Raw genomic sequence first — 26,214 nt, forward strand, 5'->3', positions numbered from 1 at the left:
TATATATGTATATGTTCTTGATGTGAATTATTTATTTTTCGTCAATCACACAAGCAGCCCGACCGGGCCCCGGTTAGGAACCAAATCCAGTTCTTATGACCACCCAATGCAGTTCCTATATACTGTCAATATGTTGCAGCTGGTACAAGTGTCCCAAGGCCAATCAGGAAGAACTTCCTCCTGAATTGGCCAATAAGCCCATCACATATAGAATGCTGTGTTTTTATTGGCCCTTGCCAAATATGGTCAAATTACTGGTCATTTTGGGCTGAATGCCGCTAAAAGTATTAGTCCCAAATTATAAAATTTTGAAATATGCAGATTTCTAGACAAGTTCAACCTCCAGACTGCAGAATTCAGTCAGACCCAATCAGACTCTATAACAGTCAAATGCAGACTTAGTTTTTATGTATTGTACATATTGTAATTGTGGTGAATCTGTATGTTTTCTTCGTACCTACGTTGTATTTTTATGTATTATAATGTAAGGTCAGCACAATTCAGCAGTCCATAATTCTTTTTTTATGTACTGCTGCCATGCTGACCACTGTTTCGAGTAAAGAAAAAAGAATGTGCCCAATAGCAAAACATATACCGAGTCCCAAAAGAATCCGTCCACCCAAACGCTAGAAACAGCTGCGAACGTGAAAATCTACATCTCCCACAAAACCCTTCCGCGGAAGGATATATCCTACCCCGGAGGCAATGAGAAAAAAGTGCCTTTTTTTGCAGACCAAGTGAACGCTGCTCGTGACTGTCAGGAAGTGTTCAACACCGGCCACACCACCAGTGGGGTCTATACCATCTACCCAGACGGAGGGGGGAGGACTCCAATTCACGTCTACTGTGACATGGACACGGATGGGGGTGGATGGACGGTACTAAACTAGCCTACTTTTCATGCGTTTTGGGGGGTGGCGCATTTGTAGCCTGTGAACCCCTATGACCTGATTAAGACAACAAATTATTGAAAAACATTGTGCAAAAAATGCCAGCAGGACAGTGACAACATATTGTGTATTTCAGGTCTTTCAAAAGCGACAGGACGGCTCAGAGGACTTCTTCCGGGACTGGCAGGCCTACAAGACAGGGTTTGGGGACCTGAGGGGAGAGTTCTGGCTGGGTAAGTTATGGATTTGGTGGAATAGGAATGGGACGAAAGTAAAAAAAGACCAGTCAGAGCCAATTTTAAGGCGGCAAAACTGGATTTTCAAAGCCTTGTCATTCTTGTGATGTATTCTTAAAATTGAATTAACCCTATCCCATAACGGGTGGCAAAAATAAGATGTCGCTGTCGGAAAACAGTTATTTTTACTAGTGAGTGGTGATACAAAACAATAAGGAGACTTAATTTACACTATATAATGATAAACGCACAAAGCTGTTCAACCTTCTCTCTGCTTGCTCAACAGAATTTGTTACATTTCATGCTATAGATAAATTTAAGTTCATCCTAGAAGGCAATAACCCTTACTGTGTACAAATAGGTAAATATATCAAAGAATGTTTAAACCTTAGAACAAGTAGTATTAGTTGACCCATATATTGTTCTGTACGTAGGATATTTTCGTTGTACCCGTGTATATTTGTCTGTATATCTACATGTTTTAGACCTTACAAAAGTCGCTGTACTTTTGTTGTGTCAATAAAGTTCTTCTTTAATTTAGCTCGCTTATGGGCTATTTCAAAAGCTTAATATATAACAAAAGTATGAAATCATTACAAAAATGTTCTAAGAAATGGAATTATTAGATAAATTTTCTCATCCAGAATTTTTTGTGGTTTTGCCTCTCTGACATTGTATTCGACGCCTTTAATGACATTGACGCGACTGATTATGAATGCCACCTGCACGAACAGTTATTCTATATCAGACTTCTAAATAGACGGTGCCATTCCGTAAACAATTTCATCGGGTTGGTAAACGAATGAATAGCATTTTTTTTAATCACAACCATTTTTTTTTCACGAGCCGACGTTTCCATGACAGTCTGTCATCTTCATCAGGGCAATTCTGACTGGTTTACTGTGCACTGACGCCAGATGTTACTTGCTTACTTGCTGACCCTAGATGTTACTAGCTTAACCCTCAACAGAACACCTTCCCGGACTGATTAATCTGTACACCTGGGGTCCGCGCGGACCCCAGAACAGTTTTTGCTAATTTTTAGAAATTATCAACATGCTACCAGCTCAATTGTTTTGCAAACTAATGTGGGAACCTCTGTGTCCACATTACATACAAAAATCATACATTTTGAACTTTTTCTATTTTTTGGTGAAGAAAAGAAGACAAGAAGAAATACCCGATTTTTAAACCCATTTCAGACTGAAGGGGCTTTTGAGGCCCAACTTTGATCTCAGATAGCGGCTAAACGGCTTGCGCTAGAAGTATCAAATTTGGAGACCTTTCCTAAAATGTCTCTGGAAAAAAGTTCATATTAGTTTACTACTAGTAAGTTGATGTTTTTTTGTGTTGCCATGGCAACGGGTTTCTAGCAGGCAGTTTTTTTTAAATTAGAAGTAATTTTGGAGTTTTATATTAAATTACACTTCTTTTCCAACATTAATAACATCTTACATAGTTAAATATAAGTTAAATCATTTAATATGCATAGAATATGCTAATTTGATGACGTCATTGGTCAAAATCCAATATGGCGGTCTATATTATTAGCTCTGACGTCATATGACGTCATAATTACACCAAAGTTATTAAAATTTAATTCTATTACTACACCATTCTCTGAAAACTTGGTAGACATACGATGAGTGCATAAAAACATATAAAAACGGAAATAAGGTAATGTATAAGAACGCCAGTGTATCCATTATGATCGAAAGCCGGCTGGGGTCCGCGCGGACCCCAAAAGAAAATCAGATATAATTTTTTTTATAAATGGTAGAAACGGAGTTTTCTGCACTGTATTGAGAGACAACTTTGTGGGTGACAATTACCTAAAATTTCAGAAAAAAATCTTTAGAAAAAAAAAGCGGACCCCAGCTGTACTGTTTAGGGTTAAGTGCACTGTGAACTATGTAACACCTTTAGTGCACTATGCACCAAGTAACATCTAGCGTCAGTGCACTGTAAACTAGTTAGAATTGCCCCAACGAAGATGACAGACGGTCATCGAAACGTCGGCTAGTGAAAAATAAATGGTTGTGATCAAAGGACTTTGCTATTCAGACGGTGCCATTGTTTTACAGGAAACGACAACCTGGCTAGGCTGACCGCCCAGGGGGATTACGAGTTAAGGGTTGACCTGGAGGACTTTGAGGGAAACTCAGCTTACGCCAAATACAGCTACTTCAGAGTGGAGAACGAGTTCCACTTGTACAGACTCACCGCCGTTGGATACTCAGGAACTGCAGGTGACCAGAATAAGCTTTCATTTGTGGAAATGAGTACCTACCTTCGTTTAGGGACGTCCCTCGGATAGGACGTTAAATGGAGGTCTCGTGTTTGGGGAGACCTCACAAACGTTTAAGAGCGAATGTCTGTAAGGATCAAACAATGGTGGCAGGGGTCAAAAAATCGATTTGGCTCAAACTTTGCACAGTGATAGTACTTGGCCCACAACCCCTCAAATTAGCTTTCTTTCCGGTCAGCACCGATCGTTGCCATGGTAACGGGCCAAACAAGTTTCGGGGCCATTTTCCCTGATTTAGACATGTGAAAAACATGAAATTTGGCATAGTTTAAGCCACGATTACGAGCAATTGCTTTAATATTATGGAAAAACAAAGTATGGGCCTAAAAGACCAACTAATCCGCTATTCTAGAATAGCTTTGAAATTTTCAAGAAGTTCGTTTAAAGGACCTGGGCAACCCTAACACAATACAGTGTTTGAGGCTTATGAAAAAGCGTTATTTCTACCCAACTTCAAAGTGCTGAAAGTCCAAAGATGGTGATTTTTTTTGCTTCAAATTTGGATCATAGATACATAAACATATGTGCTATAAAATGCATGGTTGCAAACTTTGGGCACTTCTTTGATTGTCACGTGGTTGGCCTTAGAAGTAGGTCAAATTTTGAATTTGATGGAAAATATGATTTTCAGCCATGTTCAGGATACTATATCTACAAAAGAAAGAAAGCAATCTGATAAAGTCTTTAGCCCAAAGTAACACTATGTTTGTCTATTGAATGAATGCTTGTGGAGGTTGGGTTCTTGTGTCGTTGGTGTGTACTTGTCCCTCAAAGTAGGCCATATTTTGGACATGTACAGAAATTGACATATACGGCTATGTTTGAAACTCTAGAAATAACAAAGTAGGATGTCATTTGAATTCAATCTTTGCAGGGAAGTACATATATGTATTGTGTATCAAATGAATACTTGTGGAGGTTGGGTTCTTGTGTCGTTGGTGTGTACTTGTCCCTCAAAGTAGGCCATGTTTTGGACATGTACAGAAATTCACATATACGGCTATGTTTGAAACTCTAGAAATAACAAAGTAGGATGTCATTTGAATTCAATCTTTGCAGGGAAGTACATATATGTATGTGTATCAAATGAATACTTGTGGAGGTTGGGGCCTTGTTTCATTGTTGTGTACTTGTCCCTAAAAGTAGGCCATATTTTGGACATGTACAGAAATTAGCATATACGGCTATGTTTGAAGGTCTAGAAATGACGATTAAGATGCCATTTTAATTCAATCTTTTAAGAGGAGTACATATATGTATTGTGTATCAAAATTGTGTATCAAATAAGGGCTTGTGGGGGTTGGGGTCTTGTGTCGCTGTTGTATACTTGTCCCTAAAAGTAGGCCATTTTTAAGAGCAATTGTCTGTAATAATCAAACAATAGTGAGCAGGGTCAAAAATCGATTTTGCTCATATTTTGCAGTGATAGTACTTCGCCCAAAACTCCCTGAAATAGCTTCTTTCCGCTTAAAACCCATTGTTGCCATGGCAACAGCCCATTCAAGTTTTGGGGCCATTTTGACAGATTTTTGCGTCTCTACAACACGGAAATTGGCAAAGTTTAGGACGCGGTCACCGCCAACTGCTTTCAAGTAATGACAAATACTTCAGGATATTATTAGACCAATGCATTAACTTGTACGAAATAGATGTGAAGTTGATGTACAGGCAGATTCCAGTCTTTGGGCAACCTCGAAGTAGGTCATTTTCCGCACTTGTCCCCAAATTTGGATTTTGGGCTGTTTTTAAGCTGATGAAAATACCAAAGTGAATTTATTTTCAGACTCATCCTTCTCCCATGTGTTTATCATTATATCATATAGATAGTATTTGCTATCACATGGGTGATTTTGAGGCTTCCTTTTTTGTTCATGTCGTATATGCCTATTTCTGTAAATGTTTAAAATATGGCCTAGTTTTTAGTGACAAGTATACAACATCGACACAAGACCCCAACCTCCACAAAGCCCTTATTTGATGCAAAATACATATATGTACTCCTCTTAAAAGATTGAATTAAAATGACATCCTACTTCGTCATTTCTAGACCTTGAAACATAGCCGCTTTTGCTAATTTCTGTATGTATGTCCAAAGTATGGCCTACTTTAGGGAACAGTACACACCAACGACACAAGACCCCAACCTCCACAAGTATTCATTTGATACACAATACATATATGTACTTCCCTGCAAAGATTGAATTAAAATGACATCCTACTTCGTCATTTCTAGACCTTGAAACATAGCCGTTTTTGCTAATTTCTGTATGTATGTCCAAAGTATGGCCTACTTTTAGGGACAAGTGCACACCAACGACACAAGACCCCAACTTCCACAAATATTCATTTAATACACAATACATGTACTTCCCTGCAAAGATTGAATTCAAATGACATCCTACTTTGTTATTTCTAGAGCTTTAAACATAGCCGTATATGTCAATTTCTGCACATGTGCAAAATATGGCCTACTTTTAGGGACAAGTGAACACCAACGACACAAGAACCCAACCTCCACAAGTATTCATTTGATACACAATACATATTATGTATTATCCCTGCAAAGATTGAATTCAAAAAGCATCTAACTTTGTCATTTCTAGAGCTTCAAACATAGCCGTTTTTGCTAATTTCTGTATGTATGTCCAAAGTATGGCCTACTTTAGGGAACAGTACACACCAACGACACAAGAACCCAACCTCCACAAGTATTCATTTGATACACAATACATATATGTACTTCTCCGCAAAGATTGAATTCAAATGACATCCTACTTTGTTATTTCTAGAGCTTCAAACATAGCCGTATATGTCAATTTCTGTAAATATCCAAAACATGGCCTACTTTTAGGGACAATGGTACAGCAACGACACAAGACCTGAACCTCCACAAGTATTCATTTGATACACAATACATGTATGTATTTCCCTGTAAAGATTGAATTCAAATGACATCCTACTTTGTTATTTCTAGAGCTTCAAACATAGCCGTATATGTCAATTTATGTACATGTCCAAAATATGGCCTACTTTTAGGGACAAGTACACACCAACGAGTCACACGACACAAGAACCCAACCTCCACAAGTATTCATTTAATAGACAAAACATAGTGTTACTTTGGGCAACATCCACCAATATATCCACGGATATAGTACCCTCCGTAGCAGGCTTATAGAACTAGGGGTTTGGTGGTCTTCGGCAGTTTTCTGATTAGCCCAGTTCTAAAAACGGGGGCAATTCAACCAGGCCGGCTATGTTGTCTATATGCAATCAGAAAATAGCACATAAAAGATCCCAAAGACCATGAAGACCCCACAACCCCCCAGTGTGTTGGCATGCTATAGAGGCTACACGGATAGGACGTTAAATAGAGGTCCCGTGCTTGAGGAGTACCACATCTCGAGCACACTAAAGAATCCAGGGACACTTGAAAAACAGACCTCAGACCTGAGAGTGATCTATTGGTAAAATACAATAAACTAGAGATTCTGAAGTAACATTTGCAAAGCAAATGCATAATGTTTACCTTCGGACATGGTCTGCTCTGATAATTCTTACTCAAACACATCCACATACACGTATTACTAGTATATGGTGAAAGGAGCACAGCAGACCATGAAATTGCAACATTATGTAACCCAACACCTGTCACCATGGTGACAGACATAAACAAATCATGTCATTGGTCAGGTCAGAGGTCACTGTTTGGAGAAGAAGAAGAAGAAGAAGAAGAAACTGAGCAAAAACAATATGTTTTCCTTCGGTAAACATAATGAAATACAATCCACATGCCACCACACTTATCGATAAGAGTAGGGGTCTTTTCCGGTGAGTGGCCTTTGTACCCACTGCTTCGCCTATTGAGTCAGCAAGTCAAGATTGCCTAATGTTGCTGTTTCCGACAAAGGGAGAAGAGATGCTCTTTCAGTGAGCGTTCAGTGCAAAGATAGTGGTCCATGTGGCTTTGCACTAAACCAACTCCTTTAAATACCAAATGACACCAAAAAAAATCACCGTAAAATAAATACAAATATCGGAAGTATATAGTCACTTGAAGTTTGTTCCAATCATGATGACTGAGAAATTCAGCTTGTACGGCCTTCTAAAAGTGGATTTTTGGAATCTCTCTAGCAAGCTTCCCAATTGCCCACTTCGGGCGTCTCTACTTGCATCACTGTGTTTTATTTGTGCATTTCTGTGCTATCAGCTTAGGAAAAAACATAGACATGCAAAAATAAAATGTAGAGATACATATCGCCTGCCAGTACTGGCTTGTGCTGACTTTTCCATGACAGGGCATCAAAATTTCGAATGTAACAGGAGAACCGTACATATTTATTTGTAAATGTGTCTGTTAGCCAGGTAACACTAGTTATGTAACTTACAATCAGCTAAGGTCATATTTTGGTGTCATGAGCACTTTAAAAAGGCAATAATTGTAAATAGCGAGGCAATTTCTTTTTATTGTCTAAGACTCATATCTGTTTCTTTTCTAGGAGATGCCCTGGCAGTGCACGACTCTATGTTCTTCTCAACAAAGGACAGAGACAACGACAATCCCCATGACACCCACTGTGCTCAGACATACAAGGGTGGCTGGTGGTACAACAGATGCCATGATGCCAACCTAAACGGCCTGTACCATGCCGGCTCCCAACAGTCTACTAGTGCAGATGGGGTTAGCTGGAAACAATGGAAGGGGCAGTTCTATTCTCTCAAACTCACTGAGATGAAGCTCAGGCCCATCTAACAACGACCAAGGCCGCAACCGACTACAACACTTTTGAACTTTATCTTGAAAGAAAAAAATAAAGATGGATTTAACACTACGGCAAAACTTACTTGAACGTATGCATTGGAATATAAATAATATAAAATAAATGAATAAAAATGCAACAAAAATTGTAGAGTGGAAATGGAAGGCAGTTGACTCAGAGAATGGTTCTCTTCCGGTGACCTGTGTTGACCTTTTAACCTCTTGGTCACGTGACTGCCCTCGTGAAAAGTGATGACGTAAGGGTGTATAAGTAAACCGTCTGAAAGGCTTTCTGCTTATTATGTTTACCGAAGGAAAACATTGTTTTTGGTACGTTTCCTCTTCCGTTTCAAACACTGACCTCTGACCTGACCAATGACCTGATCATGATTTATTGACGTCTCTCACCATGGTAACTGGTGTTGGGCTACATAATGTTGCAATTTTATAGTAGGAGGGATTTATACTCATGTTTGGTCATATATATGAATGTGTTTGAGTAAGAACTAACAGAGCAGACCATTTGCGAAGGTAAACATTAAACATATTGCTTGAAATGTTACCTTTCTAATGTCTTAATAAATCATGTGTATCATTACAGGCATTACTAGATTCTCTTTTATTTATTTATTTATTTATTTATGAAGATTTACCACATTTGTGGAAGGATTGACATAACAGGTGACTATCACCTTTTCAAAGATGCTAACCCCGAGACCAGACTGTAAGGTTTGAACCACTCACACCGGGAAGGTCCCCTACTCTTTTCGATAAGTGCGGTGGGTTCTTTAACGTGAGTGGGGTGTGGCTCTCCCAAACACGGGACCTCCATTTAACGTCCTATCCGACGTTCTCTTCAACACTGATTATCATTGTGCGACAATGCAGAATTGATAGAACACCCCGACAATGCTGGGAAGGTATATACAAACAGTTCCGACAGCAAAACAACATCTAACACACATATGGCTAGTACAAAATTTATGCAAACTGTTGCCTCCAAGACGAAACTCCCTTGGAATGCTATCTCTCTATTTGGCCGATTTCTACTCTTTTCAGTTATTTGCCTGATAATTTACCTGTTACAAAATATATGAAGCAGTCGATCACAAAATTAAAGACAAAAGAATAATAGTCAGGCTTCTGATGAAACACGCGACAAAGGAACGCTATTTCTGTAATGCTACTAATTCAATGAAATTCAATATGGTGCACACACTATTGTTTTTGCTTGCCGCTGTTTTGTTGAAAATCTGCACTTATTTACAATACCGCAAGTGGCGCTTTTGTATAGACAAAACGTAAGATATGTCAACATTAATGTTGTCCAGTTCATATATGTGGTTCAAAATAGAGAGGAATTTAAAAACTCAATTTCCCATTGACTTCACTTAACCAAAAAAGCTATTCTAAACATGCCATCATGAAATATGCAAAGGAGGTCCTGATTCGAATAAACCATGTTAAATAATGTTAACCTTCACTTAACGTCCAAGTAGGGTAAGTATGAAATTCCCAGCTGAGATTATGGCATTTCACATTAAATATGCAAATAAAGTATTCATTTACATAATTAATATATGCCGTACCTAAACCTTTGTACCGATACTTGCACATGTTCCTGATGTTACGTTTAGGCCATGTTGATTTGACTACTAGTAAATGGTGGCATCCTCGCGCGCATGAATTTTCGACAGCACCCCCGCCCCCCCCAAAAAAGGGTTTTCACCCATCATGTAAATCGTACAAAACAGTTGCAACACTAGCAAATATGTACCGTAAGTTGAAAAAAAAAATATTTAAAAACGATACCAAAGTGGTAGAATACCAAAATCAAATGAAAAAGACGAAAATGTGAAGAAATGAATTCGAAGAGTAGATTATTCGCCAAACTATGCTCTGTGTCATTTGTTCTGCCTTGATGACCACGTATATTTCATGATGAAAGCAATTTTTTTTCAAAACTTTTTTTTCATTCGCACGCGCGTATGAGTTTTGTGGTTCCCGGTGGATGTCATCCATATAATCAAATCAACATGGCCTTACGTACCCAGCCGTACATGGTAGTGTCATTTGACGCTGCGCCAAGCCGCATGGACGGTCCGTGTAATACAACACGTCAGATCAAGTGAAATAGAAAAATTTATCGCTGCCAAGACGTGCAAATACGCCTTATGAAATATTCAAGCGCAAATAAGCTTCAGCTTGGACACAGCGTCGTGCCATACCCCGGTCGACATGCAACAGTTTTGACCCAAACTTACGTTATTAATACTAAACGGTTTGTATTAGATTAACTCCTACATAGCCTATAAAACATGTTCTTCCTTACCATTTATTGATCCATTTCCACCCATTTGCTGTTCTCTGTTGTTTTTGTCATGTAGTCTGTCACTGTATACATGTATTTTGTCACTGTATACTTGTATGTCTGGTGGTGAGGTTAAAATTACCTACAGCGAGTACCTCACCACCATGTCCTGTATTATCCATGTTGAATTGCAAGTAAAAGAACAGTTTCAAGCGTCACCATGGGCACTATATGTTTTCATTGTAAAAATATTTATCTATTCATGATTCCTTGGTGAAAAATTACATCATGAACAAGGTGAATCTAAGTTTATGATATAAAACAGAATTCTAATGACCAATTATTTTAATGATTTGCTCCTCATATTACCCTTTAAAACATCTTCAATATGATATTATTTCTCCAGCATCAATTTTACGACTATTACTTTTAATTGGTTTTGGTTTGGTTTCCTTTTTATAATGCTCACGATCATGATAATGATCATTCTGGCATACTCATTTTTACCTGAGTAAAGTGAGAAGAGTCGTATAAGGTTTCCCAAGGGCAAAAGATCGGTGACAAAGTAGGGTTCAAACCCGGGACCTCTTAGTTCCGAGCCGAACACGCTACCGCTATGCCACACGACCCCGCGAAATAAGTTCCTTTGGCCACACCAATTTAATTTCTTGGTTAACGGATTCGCCTGCTTCATTTTTTTTCTGATTTGAAAATAAAAATAAAAATTCAGAATCAACTGCAAAATGCTCATATTTTGCCATGAACAGTTGAAAACAGTCCTTTTCATCCTAGTTGTTACAGTTATTCCATCTTTCAATGCAGTGGTATCATTAAAAGTGCAAAATTCATTGTTTAAATTTTGATGATAGGTGGCGCTTTTCGGGGCAGCCGCACGAAAACGTCGCTCCGTGTTTTGTGTGTGATTTTAGCAAAGTTATTACCTTTTTAGCCCCCCAGTGCAATATTCTGTATGTCCGAAAGTTTCCTGAAGCCCTTCGGACTTGTTATGTACGTGTGTGGACCTGTTTTATGCAACTTTAGACTGTTTATTGCTTGGACACCATCGAGTCCTGCATAATGGCTTCCTGCCCAAGAGCGATCGTCCGGTACTCCTTGGATTTTCTTCGGGGTTTGAAGAAGACATCTGCCCCGGTCGGCTCAGAAATCAAGAACAACTTACTCAGCCTGGGACTGTGGAAACTACGGAGCAGACCTAGAGGGACTAAAGCTGGACAATATTTTAAACGTAAGATTTCTACAGTTGTTGGGAACAGAACATTGATATGCAAATACGCTAGCTTCAATCTCGATGGTAAACAACCACATCCACACATATGTAAAGTAGCCGGTGAATTCCAGCCTGTACTGGAGAGAGATGGCACGTTTACAGCGAGGGAACTGCCCGGAATTCGAGGCGTTCTGAGGGACAATCCTGGAGCATCCGTTCCCGACCGCGTCCTGTCCAGCGACAGCTCTAGTCTTCGTCAGCGCTCACCGGCGATCATCTTGCAGAGACCGAGACTGGTAGTACCGATCCCATCTTTGAACACTCAGAACTCTGTAAATAAGCCGAACATTTCTCGACAGAACACTTTACCATCAGTTCTCTTATGTAACGCTCGGTCGTTAGCGAACAAGCTTGATGAGTTTCACTCGGTGTTGTTATCTGAGAATGTAGAAGTAGCAGGTGTGTCTGAAACCTGGTTCAGTGACGATGTCCCTACTGATTTTTGGTCGTTAGATGGGTACACCACGTTCACTAAATCTAGAGAACACAGACGTGGTGGCGGGGTAGCCTTGTATGTAAGGGATGGTATAGCTACTCACCAGATTGTTGACATTAATGTCCCAGACGAATTAGAATGTATGTGGCTCATGCTGCGCCCTAAGCGCCTACCTAGGAAGGTCTCGTCTATCATCGTATGTATAGTGTACGCACCGCCGAACTCTGATTGTGATGAAACTTTAAGGCAACACTTGTTAGACACCATAGACAAATTGAGAACCCAATATGATAGTGCAGGTTACTTGATTATGGGCGATTTTAACCGTATTGACATGTCTGATGTGTGCTCTGGCAATGGTCTTCAACAAATTGTAAATGTTCCAACCAGATCCGAGGCTATTCTTGACCTCATAATGACAAACCTTACTGATTTCTATCACCCGCCCACTGTGACCTCGCCATTGGGGCGCAGTGACCATAACGTGATTCTACTGAACCCCAAACACCAGAAGGTCTTTAACAAGACTACAAAACGTCAGGTACGACCTATGATGGAGTCCAACATCCGATCGTTCGGTCAGTGGATAACCCAGTATCAGTGGGAAGAAGTCTTGGAGGCACGGGGAACACAGAACAAAACATCGGCCTTCTACAGGATTTTAACCCATGCAATCGATACATACTTCCCCATCAAAGTAATGAAGACTCACATCCAAGACAAACCATGGATGTCACCAGTGATCAAGACCGCGATCAAGCTCCGTCAGCGCGCGTTCGAGGGTCAGGACTGGGTAACATGGCGAACACTTCGCAATAAAGTCCAAAGAGCAATTAAAAGGGCCAAAAAGTGAGTTCTACAGCAACAGAGTTCAGAAACTAAAGAAGACAAAATCCCAGTGCTTGGTATAAGGAGCTAAAAGTTCTCACCGGCACACAGAGGAAAGAGATGGTGGTAAGAGTGCAAGGTGTACCTGACACCCCGAGTGATATTGCAAATATCATCAACAACAAGTTCACCGACATCACAACATCCCTACCACCGCTTGACGTCACCAAGCTACCAGCGTTTCTTCCGTCACGCGCTCCCCCCACAGTTCTTCCATGGGAGGTGTACAACAAACTGTTACAAGTGAAGGTGAAGAAATCACCTGGGCCGGATGGAATAAACGGCGTCCTACTGAAAGAGTTTGCATACGAACTCTGCACGCCGATCGCGAATATCTTTAACGAATCTCTGTATGAAGGCATAGTGCCACGGGAGTGGAAGGAAGCTGTTGTTGTTCCACTTCCTAAGTCTCACCCACCAAGCATCGATCAGTTACGTCCAGTCTCACTGACGTCTTTAATCGCGAAGGTTTGTGAGGGATTCATCGCTTCGTGGGTACTACAGGACATCGGTAACAACATATCTCCCAGTCAGTTTGGATGTCTGAAGGGTCGTTCGACGACGCATTGTCTTGTTAACTTGGCCGACCACCTGTTCAAGTCGGCAGACAGGCGTGGAACAAGCAGCACGTGGGTACTGACGGACTTTAGTAAGGCTTTCGATCTTGTAGATCATACCACAGCCATACGTCACCTCCTGGAGCTTGGAGTCCGCCCGGAACTTGTTCCATGGATTGCCAACTTTCACACTGACCGGAGTCAGAAAACCAGGTACCAGGGAACTCTCTCGCAAGTGAAACACCTTACATGTGGCCTGGCACAGGGAACGAAACTCGGCCCTATTGTCTTTATAGCTCACGTCAATAGCATCACCGACAACCTGACCGCTAAGTCGTGGGCATTTGTGGATGATCTGAACCTGATCGAAACAAGACTTGCTGCACATCCACCTACACTACAGGGCGATCTTGACAACCTCTCTACGTGGACAGAAACCAACAGAATGAAACTGAACCCGGGAAAGTGTAAGGCAATGCAAGTCTGCTTTGTCCGGATTCCTCCTCCTCCCCCTGTTCTCACCATTGGCGGCCATGAACTTGAAGTTGTCAGTATCGCCAAGTGCTTAGGAGTAACCTTTCAGTCAGATCTGAAGTGGGACATGCACGTCCTGGAAATGTGTAAAAAGGGGAACCAAAGGCTGTATCTCCTATGTAGGCTGAGGCAGTTTCACCTACCAACACACGACTTGGTTACTGTTTACACGAGTTTCGTACGGCCGGTCCTGGAGTATGCAACACCCCTGTGGCACCCAGGCTTAACGTCCAGTCAACGGAGGAAGATAGAGAACATCCAAGTGCGGGCAACTAAGATCATCCTCGGCAACACCTTTCACAGTTACTCTGCAGCATGTGAAGCACTACAACTCCAGAAACTCGAAGACCGACGTGTCTCTCTGTGCCTAAAGTTTGCCCAGAAGCTGTACAAGTCTGAACAGTACAGACATTGGTTTCCTCGACTTCGGGGAGAGATCAGTGGGAGGGAAACAAGACAGAACAAAAAACTAGACCAATTGCCAGCACGCACAGCAAGATATGCGAAAAGCCCGTTGCCTTACCTCGTCCAGCTTTTAAACAGCACTCTGTAATGTAATCCTGTAATGTACATGCCGTTATATATTTGATTTTAATCTAGTACTTTTAATGAGGTTGTATTTTAACTTTTAGTGTTGTATTGTAAAAATGTAATGATTTTATTGCCACAATATGTTTCTATACAATGTACGGGACATGTAATTCAGCCCTCGGGCTGTGAGGTGTTTCAAATAAAACCCGCATTATTATTATTATGAACCAGCCTGGTGTGTTGACTTCATGGCTCCTATCATACCATTTTGCGCCATAGTAGGATACCTAGGCCTGTTTTTTTTTAATTATTTTTTTCGCCCACCCGCTCCATTATTTTTCTAGAAAAATCCGTTAACCAAGTTAATTAAATTGGTGTGGCCTTTGCTGGAAATTCTGGAATATCCAGCCGTATGTTATTAAAGATTTTAATTTTAGACAACTTATCGGTAGTAATTATCTTTTATGGTCACGTAATACGCGTTTGGGGAATAGATTTTTGTCAGAGTGACGAATTTACGTCCAGGCCATTTCCGTGAGACTTGAGTCAGTACATGAGATAATCTCCTAGGAGGAAACTACCGAAGAACATAAATCGTTGTTGGCCCATCTTGTTTATCTGTATCTGTATAGCCGGTATAACCGCCCTTGGGCGTAACACACCAGTTTCGCGGGCACGCGGCGCGGCGGCAGCTGGCTACATTACACCGATCGACATGTTACGCCTTACCCTTGAACATCTAACTCTAGACATCTAAATCTAGCTATCAACGCCCCTACTGCACTTGGTGACAGTGAGTTCCACTCTGCGATAGTTCTAGGAAAGAATGAGTTATTGAACGCCTCAATCCTTGGTTGATAGCTCTGGTACTAGATGATAACTCTGGTACTTGGAAATGTCAGAAAATAAGACCAATGAAATTTGGTCTATGTGGACAGGTGGTCACTTAGTGCTTGTATTCATGGGCAAAGTTATCAAAGGGACCACCAAAAAGTGGTAACATGTCCAGGCCGGTGGTACCTAATATGTAAAGCCTCGGTCACAACCCGCCGTGCGTGCTTTTTGTCCGTACGTTTTTTGGGAGGCCACGTCTGCTACGTTTTTCTGAAAACGTGGGGAAGGATTGGCATCGACGCACGTCACTCGCACGGTTGCGTAAGGTGTAAGAGTGTGGTCTGCACGCCACGTCTGGCCGTGAGCGGTTGCGTGCATTGTAATCGGCGTTGCGAAAGTGGTGTGTTGTACGTGCTTACAACGTACGATCTCTGTGCGACTGCAACTTTACCGTAAGGAGGCCGTAGGCTCACGCCTGCTTCTTAAGCGACGGTCACAACCCGCCGTACGTGCTTCTGCGTGCTGTCTACGTGCAAAAACGTGGGCAATCGTAGGGGATCCGTGCGTTGTGAGTACCACTTCCGTACGGAATCCTACGGATTTGGGAGCACGCAGACACGCCGTAGAACTTTAAACTTTTTCTACGTGTGGTCTGCGGATTTACCACCCGTGCGTGCGAGTACGTGCGACGCGCGTGCCCCGTACAGTCTATGAGCGTGCCCCGTACAGTCTATGAGCGTGCAACGTACGGACTCCGTGGGTCTAACTTCATTATTCTCACGTGCAATTGCTGTACGGACAGCGCACGAAGCACGTGCGTGCCACGCACGGTGCTTGCGTCATCCGTGCTTACTCATCACTTCCCAGTTGACCTGCTCAATGACCACGCAGAACACACGTGCACCATACCACATACTGATTTCTACAGTATATAAAGACGACTTGACAGGCGACTGCCAACTCGTCTCCAAGATGCCCAGGAAGGCTCAGAAGAAGACTACCAGACAAGAACCAAAGAAACGGGCCGTAGGATTCCGTACGGAGGTTGTAGTCACCACGCACGGATGCCCTATAGCTACGTTTGCCCATGTTTTTGCACGTAGACAGCGCGCAGAAGCACGTACGGCGGGTTGTGACCGAGGCTTTAATGACTGTTACTTCAGGACTGAGCCGGTATTCGTGCCTCGTTAGCAGCTTAATGGACTTGGAGAACTATATCATCGTTATGAAAAACTGTCTGTTCGGAGTTATAAAGTATGATAAACTGATAGGCGAAAGCAGATTTAATTAAGATGAACAATGGCACTGTTCAAATAGACACGAGCCTCCAACCTTTGAGGTGGCTGGCGATTGGGATTTTTATTTGTGTTGTTTTGTGATCACTTGCGTTTTTAATACGGTCAAGCTTACTCATGTATCATATTCAACAATTAGCTATAGGCCACAACATGTAATATCATCATGAATAACATCAGCACGCGCATGGATTTTTGCTTTTTTTGGAGAAAAAAAAAACAAGAAATTTTGTTGCCTTCTGACAGTGGTCAACATGCCGAAAATGGGCAAAGATGTCTTTTGTAATGCCGGAAGTTTATAGAAGATAACTATGAAAAGAGGAGACAAGAAAAGGCTCTGATTTATTGTTTTGTTTCTTACTTTGATGCAGTGATATGTGATGCTATGTGTGATGTTCCCACTGAATCAAAACCATTTGTACAATGATTGAGTCAAAATTTTAAAATGTAGGAACCTTGTATTTTTCAGCCAGTCTGTTTTTTTTTCGCCCGCTCGCATTAGATTTGGAGTCTGAGGAGGATGTCATCCATAAAATTTACATGATGTGGCCTAAAGGTCCATGAACAAAAAGATAGAACAAAAAACACCAGCCATCCCTAAGTTCTGTGCAAGATGGCACGTAGCACAAGGTGTGGTTGTCGTTCAATTGTTTGCTTTTCGCAAATCCCTTCGCCTTCTTGGTAATTTGCCCCTCTCGTAGTCGCAGTAATTATGATTAGAAATGGCACATAAGAGACGGACGGTAAACACATCTAGAACAATGGAAAAGTCGTTCGTCCGGTGCCCGGTGTTTGTAAACCGCACCTGTCTATATACCACACCGAGAGACGTCAGGGAAACCAAACTAGTCTCTACCAGACTAACTACGCTGGCTATATATAGGAGAATAATTGCCAGGGGATCGAAGTTTGACCGCCTTGTAGGTTTGACTGGCCGCGCAGTTAGGAGGGAAAGAAATATAAACTACCTCCCCGCGGCCGGACTCCCTTGGCAAATTTTACTATATTTTTTGCCGAATTCAACGATCCGTATTCCAGTAGAAAGGCCTGGTGGAGGCTAAAACCAAACGCAAACAGAAGACTACTGCACAGCAGTAGCTTTCATTGTTTCAGGCGTGTGAAATTTGCACATAATGTGAAGTCACTGATGTATGCATAGCCACTGTCACACACAGTCAGGACATTCCCACGACTTTTCAAGGACCCATTCCCACAAGCATAGAATTGTCTGGATCAAGCCGGATTGATTCACTTTGATCCGGCTTCGAGTCGACCAATTTCAGGTCGCAGAGAGAGCGCAGAAAGCGCGCAAAGGAGCGCAGTGAGAGCGTCCTAGTAAAATGTGGGCCTTTGCCCTTGATTGAATAATCTAAATATGATACAGGATGTGCAAGAGTGACTTTGAAAGAGAGAAAACGTACAAAATTTCGTTCTCTATCTCTGTAATTCGTTGAGTGAGGTATACATTCGTTGATCGCCCCAAAACGTTGATGACATTTGAGTTTTTGGTCGCGCAGAGAGCGCAGAGAGATCACCGTAGAGATTCCACCTGCTTGAGCACGTTTTTCATGGAGTTCTAGCCAATTTCAGGTCGCAGAGAGAGCGCCGTGAGAGAAGCGGAATGCGGGCCTTTAACAGTCGAGCTTCGGTTAACTGCCCCGTGTTGGTCAATTGTCATAGCCTCTACCAGGCTTGAGGAGGCGGCTGGAAAGAGTAGAAATCGGCCAAAATAGAGAGATAAGCATGCCAAGGGAGTATGGCCGTTGAGAGAACAGTTCGCCGCCCCACAACTGTTCTCTCAACGGCCAAACTGCCTTGGCATGCTTATCTCTCTATTTTGGCCGATTTCTACTCTTTCCAGCCGCCTCCTCAAGCCTGGTAGAGGCTACAATTGTCACCGAGCCAAAGTATGGCCGGCCGGTAGCGCGTAGCGGATCGTGGGGAGCGGACGAAAGCTAGAACGGCTACGTAACATTCAGGGTACACAAGACGCACACTACAGCCACTCCACCATGGCCAAACCGAAAACATATCCTTCTGCCGAAGGCAAATATACATAATCTAAGCAATACAAAGCAGGCAAATTGGGGTCTAATTTATATTGTACCAGTTGATCATATTCTCCAATCACTTACAGTCTTATCATAACAAAGAAGGCTGTTCTTACATTTCCTGGTGGAATATGCGAATGGGGTTCTAATTTGAATAAATTATGTTATTAAAGGAGACAGTACGTGCGACCGTCTATCTTAACAAAAATTTAATATTGAAACACTGTATCCTTCCTTCCCTGTGTGTAAATAATTGGCGATTTCTTTATGGTAATGGTAATTTAATTTTAATACCTTCTGGCATGTGTACGTTACTTAAAGGTTAACATTTCTATGCATATATTATGTTAATATTGAGGACATTTGCATAATTAATGAGGACATGTTGAAATATTGCCAAAAGATAGAAATTTCACCTGCAAAATATCATAATTTGAGTTTAGAAAACCATAACTTTAACTAGATTGTAGTAATTATGATCTTATTTTTGAATGAGACAAATCCCCCAAAATATTTACATAAACTCTACATATTTCATGGAGGTATGAAATCTCCGAATTCTTGTTCCCGTATAAATAGAATGACAACGTCAGTGTTACATGATTCAGTAGAAGGAGAGGGGCGTGATCAGGAAGCTGGCGGCGGGCCATGGTGTTTTCCTGTCCCGCTTGGAGATGGGGGGTTGATATCAACTACAAACATATGTTATACATAGGCCCTGGGTTCTCACGCATTTACAACCTAAGAGTCACCCGACCAACCAACCAAGTTCAATACCTAAAATGTTTTGTTGTGGTGGTGTAGTCTTGTGTGGATAACATAATATGGTGTTCAACTTTTGATTGTATGCTGATGTAGTTTACAGTGTACAGCCAGACCTGTACAAGTGATCACCTTTAAGCGCGGGTCACAACCCGCCGTACGCGCAACTCCCGGAACCAAGCTTTCTACCAGACTATTGAATCGGCTTAAGCTGAGCTTTATGGTCGCTTCTGGTATTTATCATGCATCAAATTCAAGATTCTGTATTCTCCAAGCAGAGGTTTAAGGTTCGGCTTATTTTTTTACGTTTTTTTTAAATCTCCATAGGAGATATCCCTCCGCAGGAAGGAACTGTTTTCGGTCATATTTGTGTGTGTTCGCAGCTGCATATGTAAGGCCACAGCAAGTAATTTTTATGGATGACATCAGCGCGCGCTTTAATTTTCGCCTGATTTTGGAAAAAAAATTATTATTTTTTTTTGCCTTCTGACAGTTGCAACATGCCGAAAATGGGCAAAGATGTCTGTTGCCATACCGGAAGATGGATGGCAGATAACTATGAAGAGAGGAGACAAGAAAAGGCTCTGATTTAATGTTTTGTTTCTAATACTTTGATGCAGTTATATGTGATGATGGCTGTGTATATGTGATGTTCCTGCTGAATAAAAACCATTTGTACAATGATTGAGTCAAAATTTTGAATTGTCGGAATCTTGTTTTTTCGGCCCGCCTTTTTTTCGCCCGCTCGCATTAGATTTGGAGTCTGCGGAGGATGTCATCCATAGAATTTACTTGCTGTGGCCTAACTAACGGTGGGTTGGACAACAGAGCAGTTTGCATTCCTACATTAAACATAGAGTTATCTTATGTACATGGCGAAAATATAACCGGTAAAACAATACCCATTCTGTTAATTAAACAGCCGATTGTTTGAGAGTTTGGCAAAGTAGTCTATTAATAACCAGACGGCCAGTGACCTGAATGAATGAAAGAATTCGAATGAAGACCTTTATTGTACAGATATGCCCGCTGGGTTAGGTGGTGTTTACAGCAAAAGAATAATTTACAGATGGATGCATCGCATTATGACTAAGCTTGCACTAGTACTACTAGTACTAGTATAATAGTTTAATATGGTTGATGCCCTGCCCCGAGGTGTATATGGTGAGGTAATCCCTGGTCAGGTGTGACAACCACTGAATAAACCACCAGGTAAGCGTAGTAATTACTTTTAGTGCCCTGTCCCCTGTATAATGGTACGGTCCAAAAAGTGGTCAATTATTCTAATAACCGACCACTTTTGAGGTTGCGGCCTACTAACCCATGGGAAATGGAGCCTTCTGTTTGGTCAACTTCTTTTGGCTACATTTTTGTACATGTAACGTTATATGATGATATGTGCTAATCCCCTCACCTCCGCAGTAGAAATGGATGATCCCCGTCCACCCACGGGCTCGGGGTCAAGGCTCCGCCATGATATCTACTGGACCTCCCCCAACCCCCACCACTATTTGCATATGCGGCTGGGCCAGGCAGGCAACAAGCCTTGCGGGCGGATCTGTATTGAATCCAGCTGTCTCACACTCGCACTCGGTTGGGGAGGAACTTCCTCAAAAATAACCTCTCAGAGTTTCTAGTTTTGAACACCAAATTATCTTGAAGAAGACACGGAAGAAAGTGACTTGTACAGAAGAAGAAGAAGCTATGATTGTGGCGGCGGCGGTCGGAGTCTTGGTCCTCTATGCAGGAGTCGCGCAGGCTCTCCGTTCAGGTAAGAAATCTTCTTACGACACGTCTTTAGCTTTTCCCTCCCCAAGACAGTAACAAAACCGCTATACAGTAAGTTGTTCCGCCGTTGAATGCCTGACATTCTTGGAAGTCGTACTGTTGTGTTCATACGTGAGTAGAGAACACGTAACCTTCCGGAGGTATGACTCAACTCTTTTTAAACTTCAGGTCCAGTTTTAGACTAGATTTTAGAAAGGTTACAGTTACACTCGACCGGAACTTGATAGGCCAGTTTGTGGCGAGATGCCCCCCCTCCCCCTGGCCTCAAGTCCTGATACTAAATTGGTCAGAGAACCACTGGTTAATTCTTTACAAACTAATTACTACCCAATCTTATGTACAATGTCGGTTAGCTTGTGTTTGTTCCTTAACGAATTACATTATCTATATAGGATTAGGATAATTTACATGGTAAACACATAGAATCAACTGTTATAATTTATTTGATATCAAAATCGCCACACCAGATTTAAATATCGCACCAACACTAAATATAGTATGTCTACAAATGTATGTCTCTATTTTGTATAAAGTCTTCTTTTTTGTAACCATTATTTTTAACCCAGATCATGTTGCGAAAGTGTTCCATGAAGGGTCGGTCCTTCAGCATACAGGCAGTACGTTTTTTGTCTTGCGGTAAAACCTTTTCAGACCGCAAGTTAGATACTTCTCTAGGCCTTTCTACGGGAATACGGATCGTAGAATTCGGCAAAACAGAGAGAGTAAAATTGGCTTCATGGGAGTCCGGCCGCGAGGAGGTAGTTTCTTACGCGGCCAGTCAAACCTACAAGGCGGCCAAACTCAGGCCCTGGCAAATATTCTCCTACACATAGCCTGCGTAGTTAGTCTGGTAGAGACTAGATACTTCTGTGGGGAAGGACGAAGCAAAAATGGTGCACATTTGTTGAAAAGACACATGTGCATACGACAGAATGATTTACAGAACTCCAAACTTGCTCTGTTTGTACATGGTGTGATGAGGTCACTACTGATATCTGATATCTGCACACTGTATATCATGACGTCATGAAACTGTCGGTTCCTGTTTGCCTTAAAGATTATAAAATTTGCCATAAAGATTATAAAATTTTGATTATAAAATTTTGACATGCCGAAACGTTTTTTCCTGATTGATGTGGGTGGGTGTTCAGAGATATACGACTTGAGGTACGCGACGTGTTGCAAGTTTGTGCAACCGGAAGTGATTTTACGTTTAGTCTGACCATGCATGGTCTGACTCGGCGAAACTTGGGGACGGTTCAGTTTTTCTCCAAGGATGGTCCCATTGCCCACTTACCCGGCCAGGGCAAGTAAAAGCATACCCTGGGTGCCAAACTAGTATCGGGCCGTTAGCCGTTTTCCTTCGGCAGCCAAGAGCACTTCGCCCGCCTATCTAAATTAGCGCTACGGGGGAGTTGAGCCCGAGGGGTTTGTCCGGCCCTATTACTAATAGCTGCCGAAGGAAAACGGCTAATGGTCCGATACTAGTTTGGCACCCAGGGTAGTAATAGCACTGTTCGGGCAAGTGAATATCACCCTGTACTTGCCCGATTGGGCAATTAAATTTTTTGGTTGTGGCATTATGCCCCAGTGTTTGGAGCAAAATCACTCATCGTTTCCCCATAACGTATTTCTATAATATCGTATTGATGTCAGTCAAAAGTATAACTTTTTGTCAGAGAATCATTTGCCAAGTCTCAAACCTCTTTATTTTGGTAAATACTGGTCAAGCATTATAAGAACAGTATAAAGGTTGTTTTTTTTTACTGAAAACTTTTCCTTGCGGTAAAAATGAATAGAAATGTGTCCTTGATATGTCCTTGAAACGTTTCTCTGCACTTTCTAAAGAATGTCTCTTACAACGCAGCATTAGAATTCTTCCTGACCTCTGGGCGTGTATGAGTTTGTTTAAGATAAGCTTATTACACACGTGGTATCACATGGAGCCTGACCTGTTACCTGTGGTGTGAAACATGTGTGCACGGTGGTGACATGTTCAAACTTCCAAACATTCAAACAATGAAGGAAACAGACATGAGTGATGAAATCGTCTAGCCTCCATCAGGCCCTACGGGAGTACGGACTGTAGAATTTGGCACGGAAGGCAGGAACAATTGGTCATGAGTGTCAGTCCACGGGAAGGTTAAATTCCCCTAGTCTCCACCAGACTCCTTTTGCAGGCTGAATAAATCGTAAAAATCGGCCTTCTACGATTTATTCAGCCTGCAAAAGGAGTCCGTGCAGGCCAATTGGACCCTCTATGGCCGGGAAACTCCTCTAGCCAATATTATATCCTCTTTTAGGCCGATTTCTACGATTTATTCAGCCTGCAAAAGGAGTCTTGTGGAGACTAAAATTCCCCCTCAAAAAGGAAATTAACTCTACAGGGGCCGAAAATTTCCTACTCTCCAAGCAGAGGTTGGTGGGGAAAATCGTTACCTTTTTATATTCCCCGTTTTTCTGTCGCTACTCCCACCAGACAGAAGGGGGCATATATAAAAAGGTAACGATCTCCCCACCAACCTCTGCTTGGAGAGTATTATTCCCCTATATTTGGGTAAATTGTACTGTTTTTGAACCCACTGATGGAGACTATACATGTAATTCGTCTGGTACAAACCCTATACGACATGACGCTTTTTCAACGTTTTTTCAACGTTTTTTTCAACGCTTTTTCAACGCTTTTTCAATAGTTCAACGTTTGGTGCAAAAACGTTACATAATGCCCCTTTAAAAAATGCAGGGCATCCTACATAAAGATATGCCTGTCCCGTGGAACATGTTGCCCATCTATTACGGGTAGCCTCTTGAGACGGTTATCACGTAGACCAATCCTTGCGGGGTTCTTATCGGGCGCGTCAGTTGTAAAACCACGATTTATATCTTCCCACTTAGACCTAAAGAGTCAGAGACGAGTTGTTTCATAGGTCAGTGTGTGAGATATATGGTCATGTTGGTGGGAAGGCAACATGCGCGGAGAGAAAGAAAACAAGCACTACAGCAGTGTCAGCAGTTATTCTTACCACACTGTATCATTTCAAGTACATCCTCATATCGGTTACCGCCATATACATGTAACCCACCTATTGATACAGGTAGAGTAGACAAATTTGAAGGGCTTCTTCTACTTAGGTAACTGCTGACCCTGTATTTCTATGCCTCAACTTAATTCAGGGCTCGAAATACTGGGTGCCACCCAAAATTGGAGTTGTGCACCTAATTTTTTTCTGTGGGTGCACTGGTGCACCCAAATATGTTTGTAGGATTTTTTAAACTTAGAAGTGTATAATAGTATACCGGATATTTTTGGTCTCTAAGTATCAGAAAAATAATAAAATCTTTGTTGCAGTAATGTTTAAAATTTTGAAGTTAGCTCTCATTTTAGATTCAAGCTCAGAAGAGGAGCAGTAAGACCTGCAATTAGGTTTTGTTTCATATGGTTTACCCAAAAAATGTATGTGCACCTAACTTTTTAGGTTTGGTGCACCAGTGCACCTATTCCCAAAAATGTATTTCGAACCCTGTAATTCCTGAATGGCTTTTAATACTTTGTTATCTATGCTACATAATGCAACGTGTTACGGGATATAAAATGCGCCAAACTGGTGGCTACGTTTTAAAGAGTGTGACATGTTTACAAGACTGGTCACTTGAAAAAAAACATGTTTGAAGACCTACATGGTTACATGTTTAATGGGTGCAAAGTGCGTCTTTAAAAGGGCCATTAAGTACATCACATGCCTCAATTAGTGTCAAAAATAGCGTCTTTCGCGGTTAATCATAGTGATTTATTTCATAATGACTGATAGTGCATATCTGTGTTTTCGCCATATAATTTGAGGATATAGGACTTGTAAAATTTGTCAACAGTTAGTTAAATGTACTAGTTGCTAGCTTTTAACGTCTCTCCAGATTGAACATTGCAACATTTTCACAAAAGTAGTGTTTGGTAGATTTTTTTTATATCCCATCATCAACACTTTGATATCAAAAATATATGTACCGATTGACAGGCCTTGCCTGTATGTAAGATCAAGTTGCATTTAGCATGAATGTTCATCTGTGTTGTTTACTTCATTATTATTATGGCAAAAAGGGAATTTGGGTAAGTCCTAAATTACTCAGTGTCGGAAAGAACGCTTAACCCTTTTTGTCATAAGGTCGCATTTAATTTAATCAAGTGATGCCGTACGGCCCGCTTTAAAACCATTCTTTTAATACTCCTGACTTCGTTTCACAACAAAAGAATGTTCCCTACGAACTTGGCTGAAAACCAGAGTGACTGTTGTCACTGTTGTTGACTTCTCGGAAACAACAGCTTTGCGTCATGACCACCGACTGCGGCAGGACGAGCCATGGCGGCCGCTGGCACTCTTACCTCCCCGGGGAGACTACAGAAACATAACTGCTGCAAGCGTGGAGATAGCCTGGATACCAGACTGTTTCCAGGGTTTACACTCCACAGGCCGGCTCCTCCTACTCTCCAAGCAGAGGTTTGGGTTTTGGAGTATTTTGGGCGTGTTTTTAGGCTTTTTTATCGGCGTTTCTTTTTTTTTTTGCACTGGAATCTTTTCACTCCACCGCCCAACAGAATTGAAAAAAAAAATTCCAGTGCAGAAAAGAAACGCCGATAAAAATCCTATAAACACGCCCCAAATACCCCAAAATCCAAACCTCTAGATATGCTTCGAGAGTATACGTAGGCTCCTCCACTCTAGGGCCAACATGATGTTATGTTATGGGCCT

At 41.6% G+C, this 26,214-nt stretch overlaps 2 protein-coding genes across 2 annotated transcripts in view; both read left to right on the plus strand.

The window, feature by feature from the left end:
* The window catches only part of LOC109462454 (ficolin-2-like), a 12,474-nt gene extending 3,914 nt beyond the window's left edge, over positions 1-8,560 (plus strand). The window contains exons 3-6 of the mRNA XM_019759010.1: positions 733-878; positions 1,027-1,123; positions 3,211-3,375; positions 7,934-8,560. Coding sequence (XP_019614569.1) covers positions 733-878; positions 1,027-1,123; positions 3,211-3,375; positions 7,934-8,187 — 662 coding nt within the window. The 3' untranslated portion in view covers positions 8,188-8,560. The remainder of the gene's footprint in view (positions 1-732; positions 879-1,026; positions 1,124-3,210; positions 3,376-7,933) is intronic.
* Positions 8,561-21,316: 12,756 nt separating this feature from the next.
* LOC109462486 (insulin-like peptide receptor) overlaps positions 21,317-26,214 on the plus strand; it is a 30,471-nt gene continuing 25,573 nt past the window's right edge. Inside the window, exon 1 of the mRNA XM_019759043.1 lies at positions 21,317-21,451. Coding sequence (XP_019614602.1) covers positions 21,385-21,451 — 67 coding nt within the window. The 5' untranslated portion in view covers positions 21,317-21,384. The remainder of the gene's footprint in view (positions 21,452-26,214) is intronic.

The sequence above is a fragment of the Branchiostoma belcheri genome, unplaced genomic scaffold (assembly GCF_001625305.1).
Source record: "Branchiostoma belcheri isolate BF01 breed outbred unplaced genomic scaffold, Haploidv18h27 scaffold117, whole genome shotgun sequence".
NCBI classification, from domain to species: domain Eukaryota; kingdom Metazoa; phylum Chordata; class Leptocardii; order Amphioxiformes; family Branchiostomatidae; genus Branchiostoma; species Branchiostoma belcheri.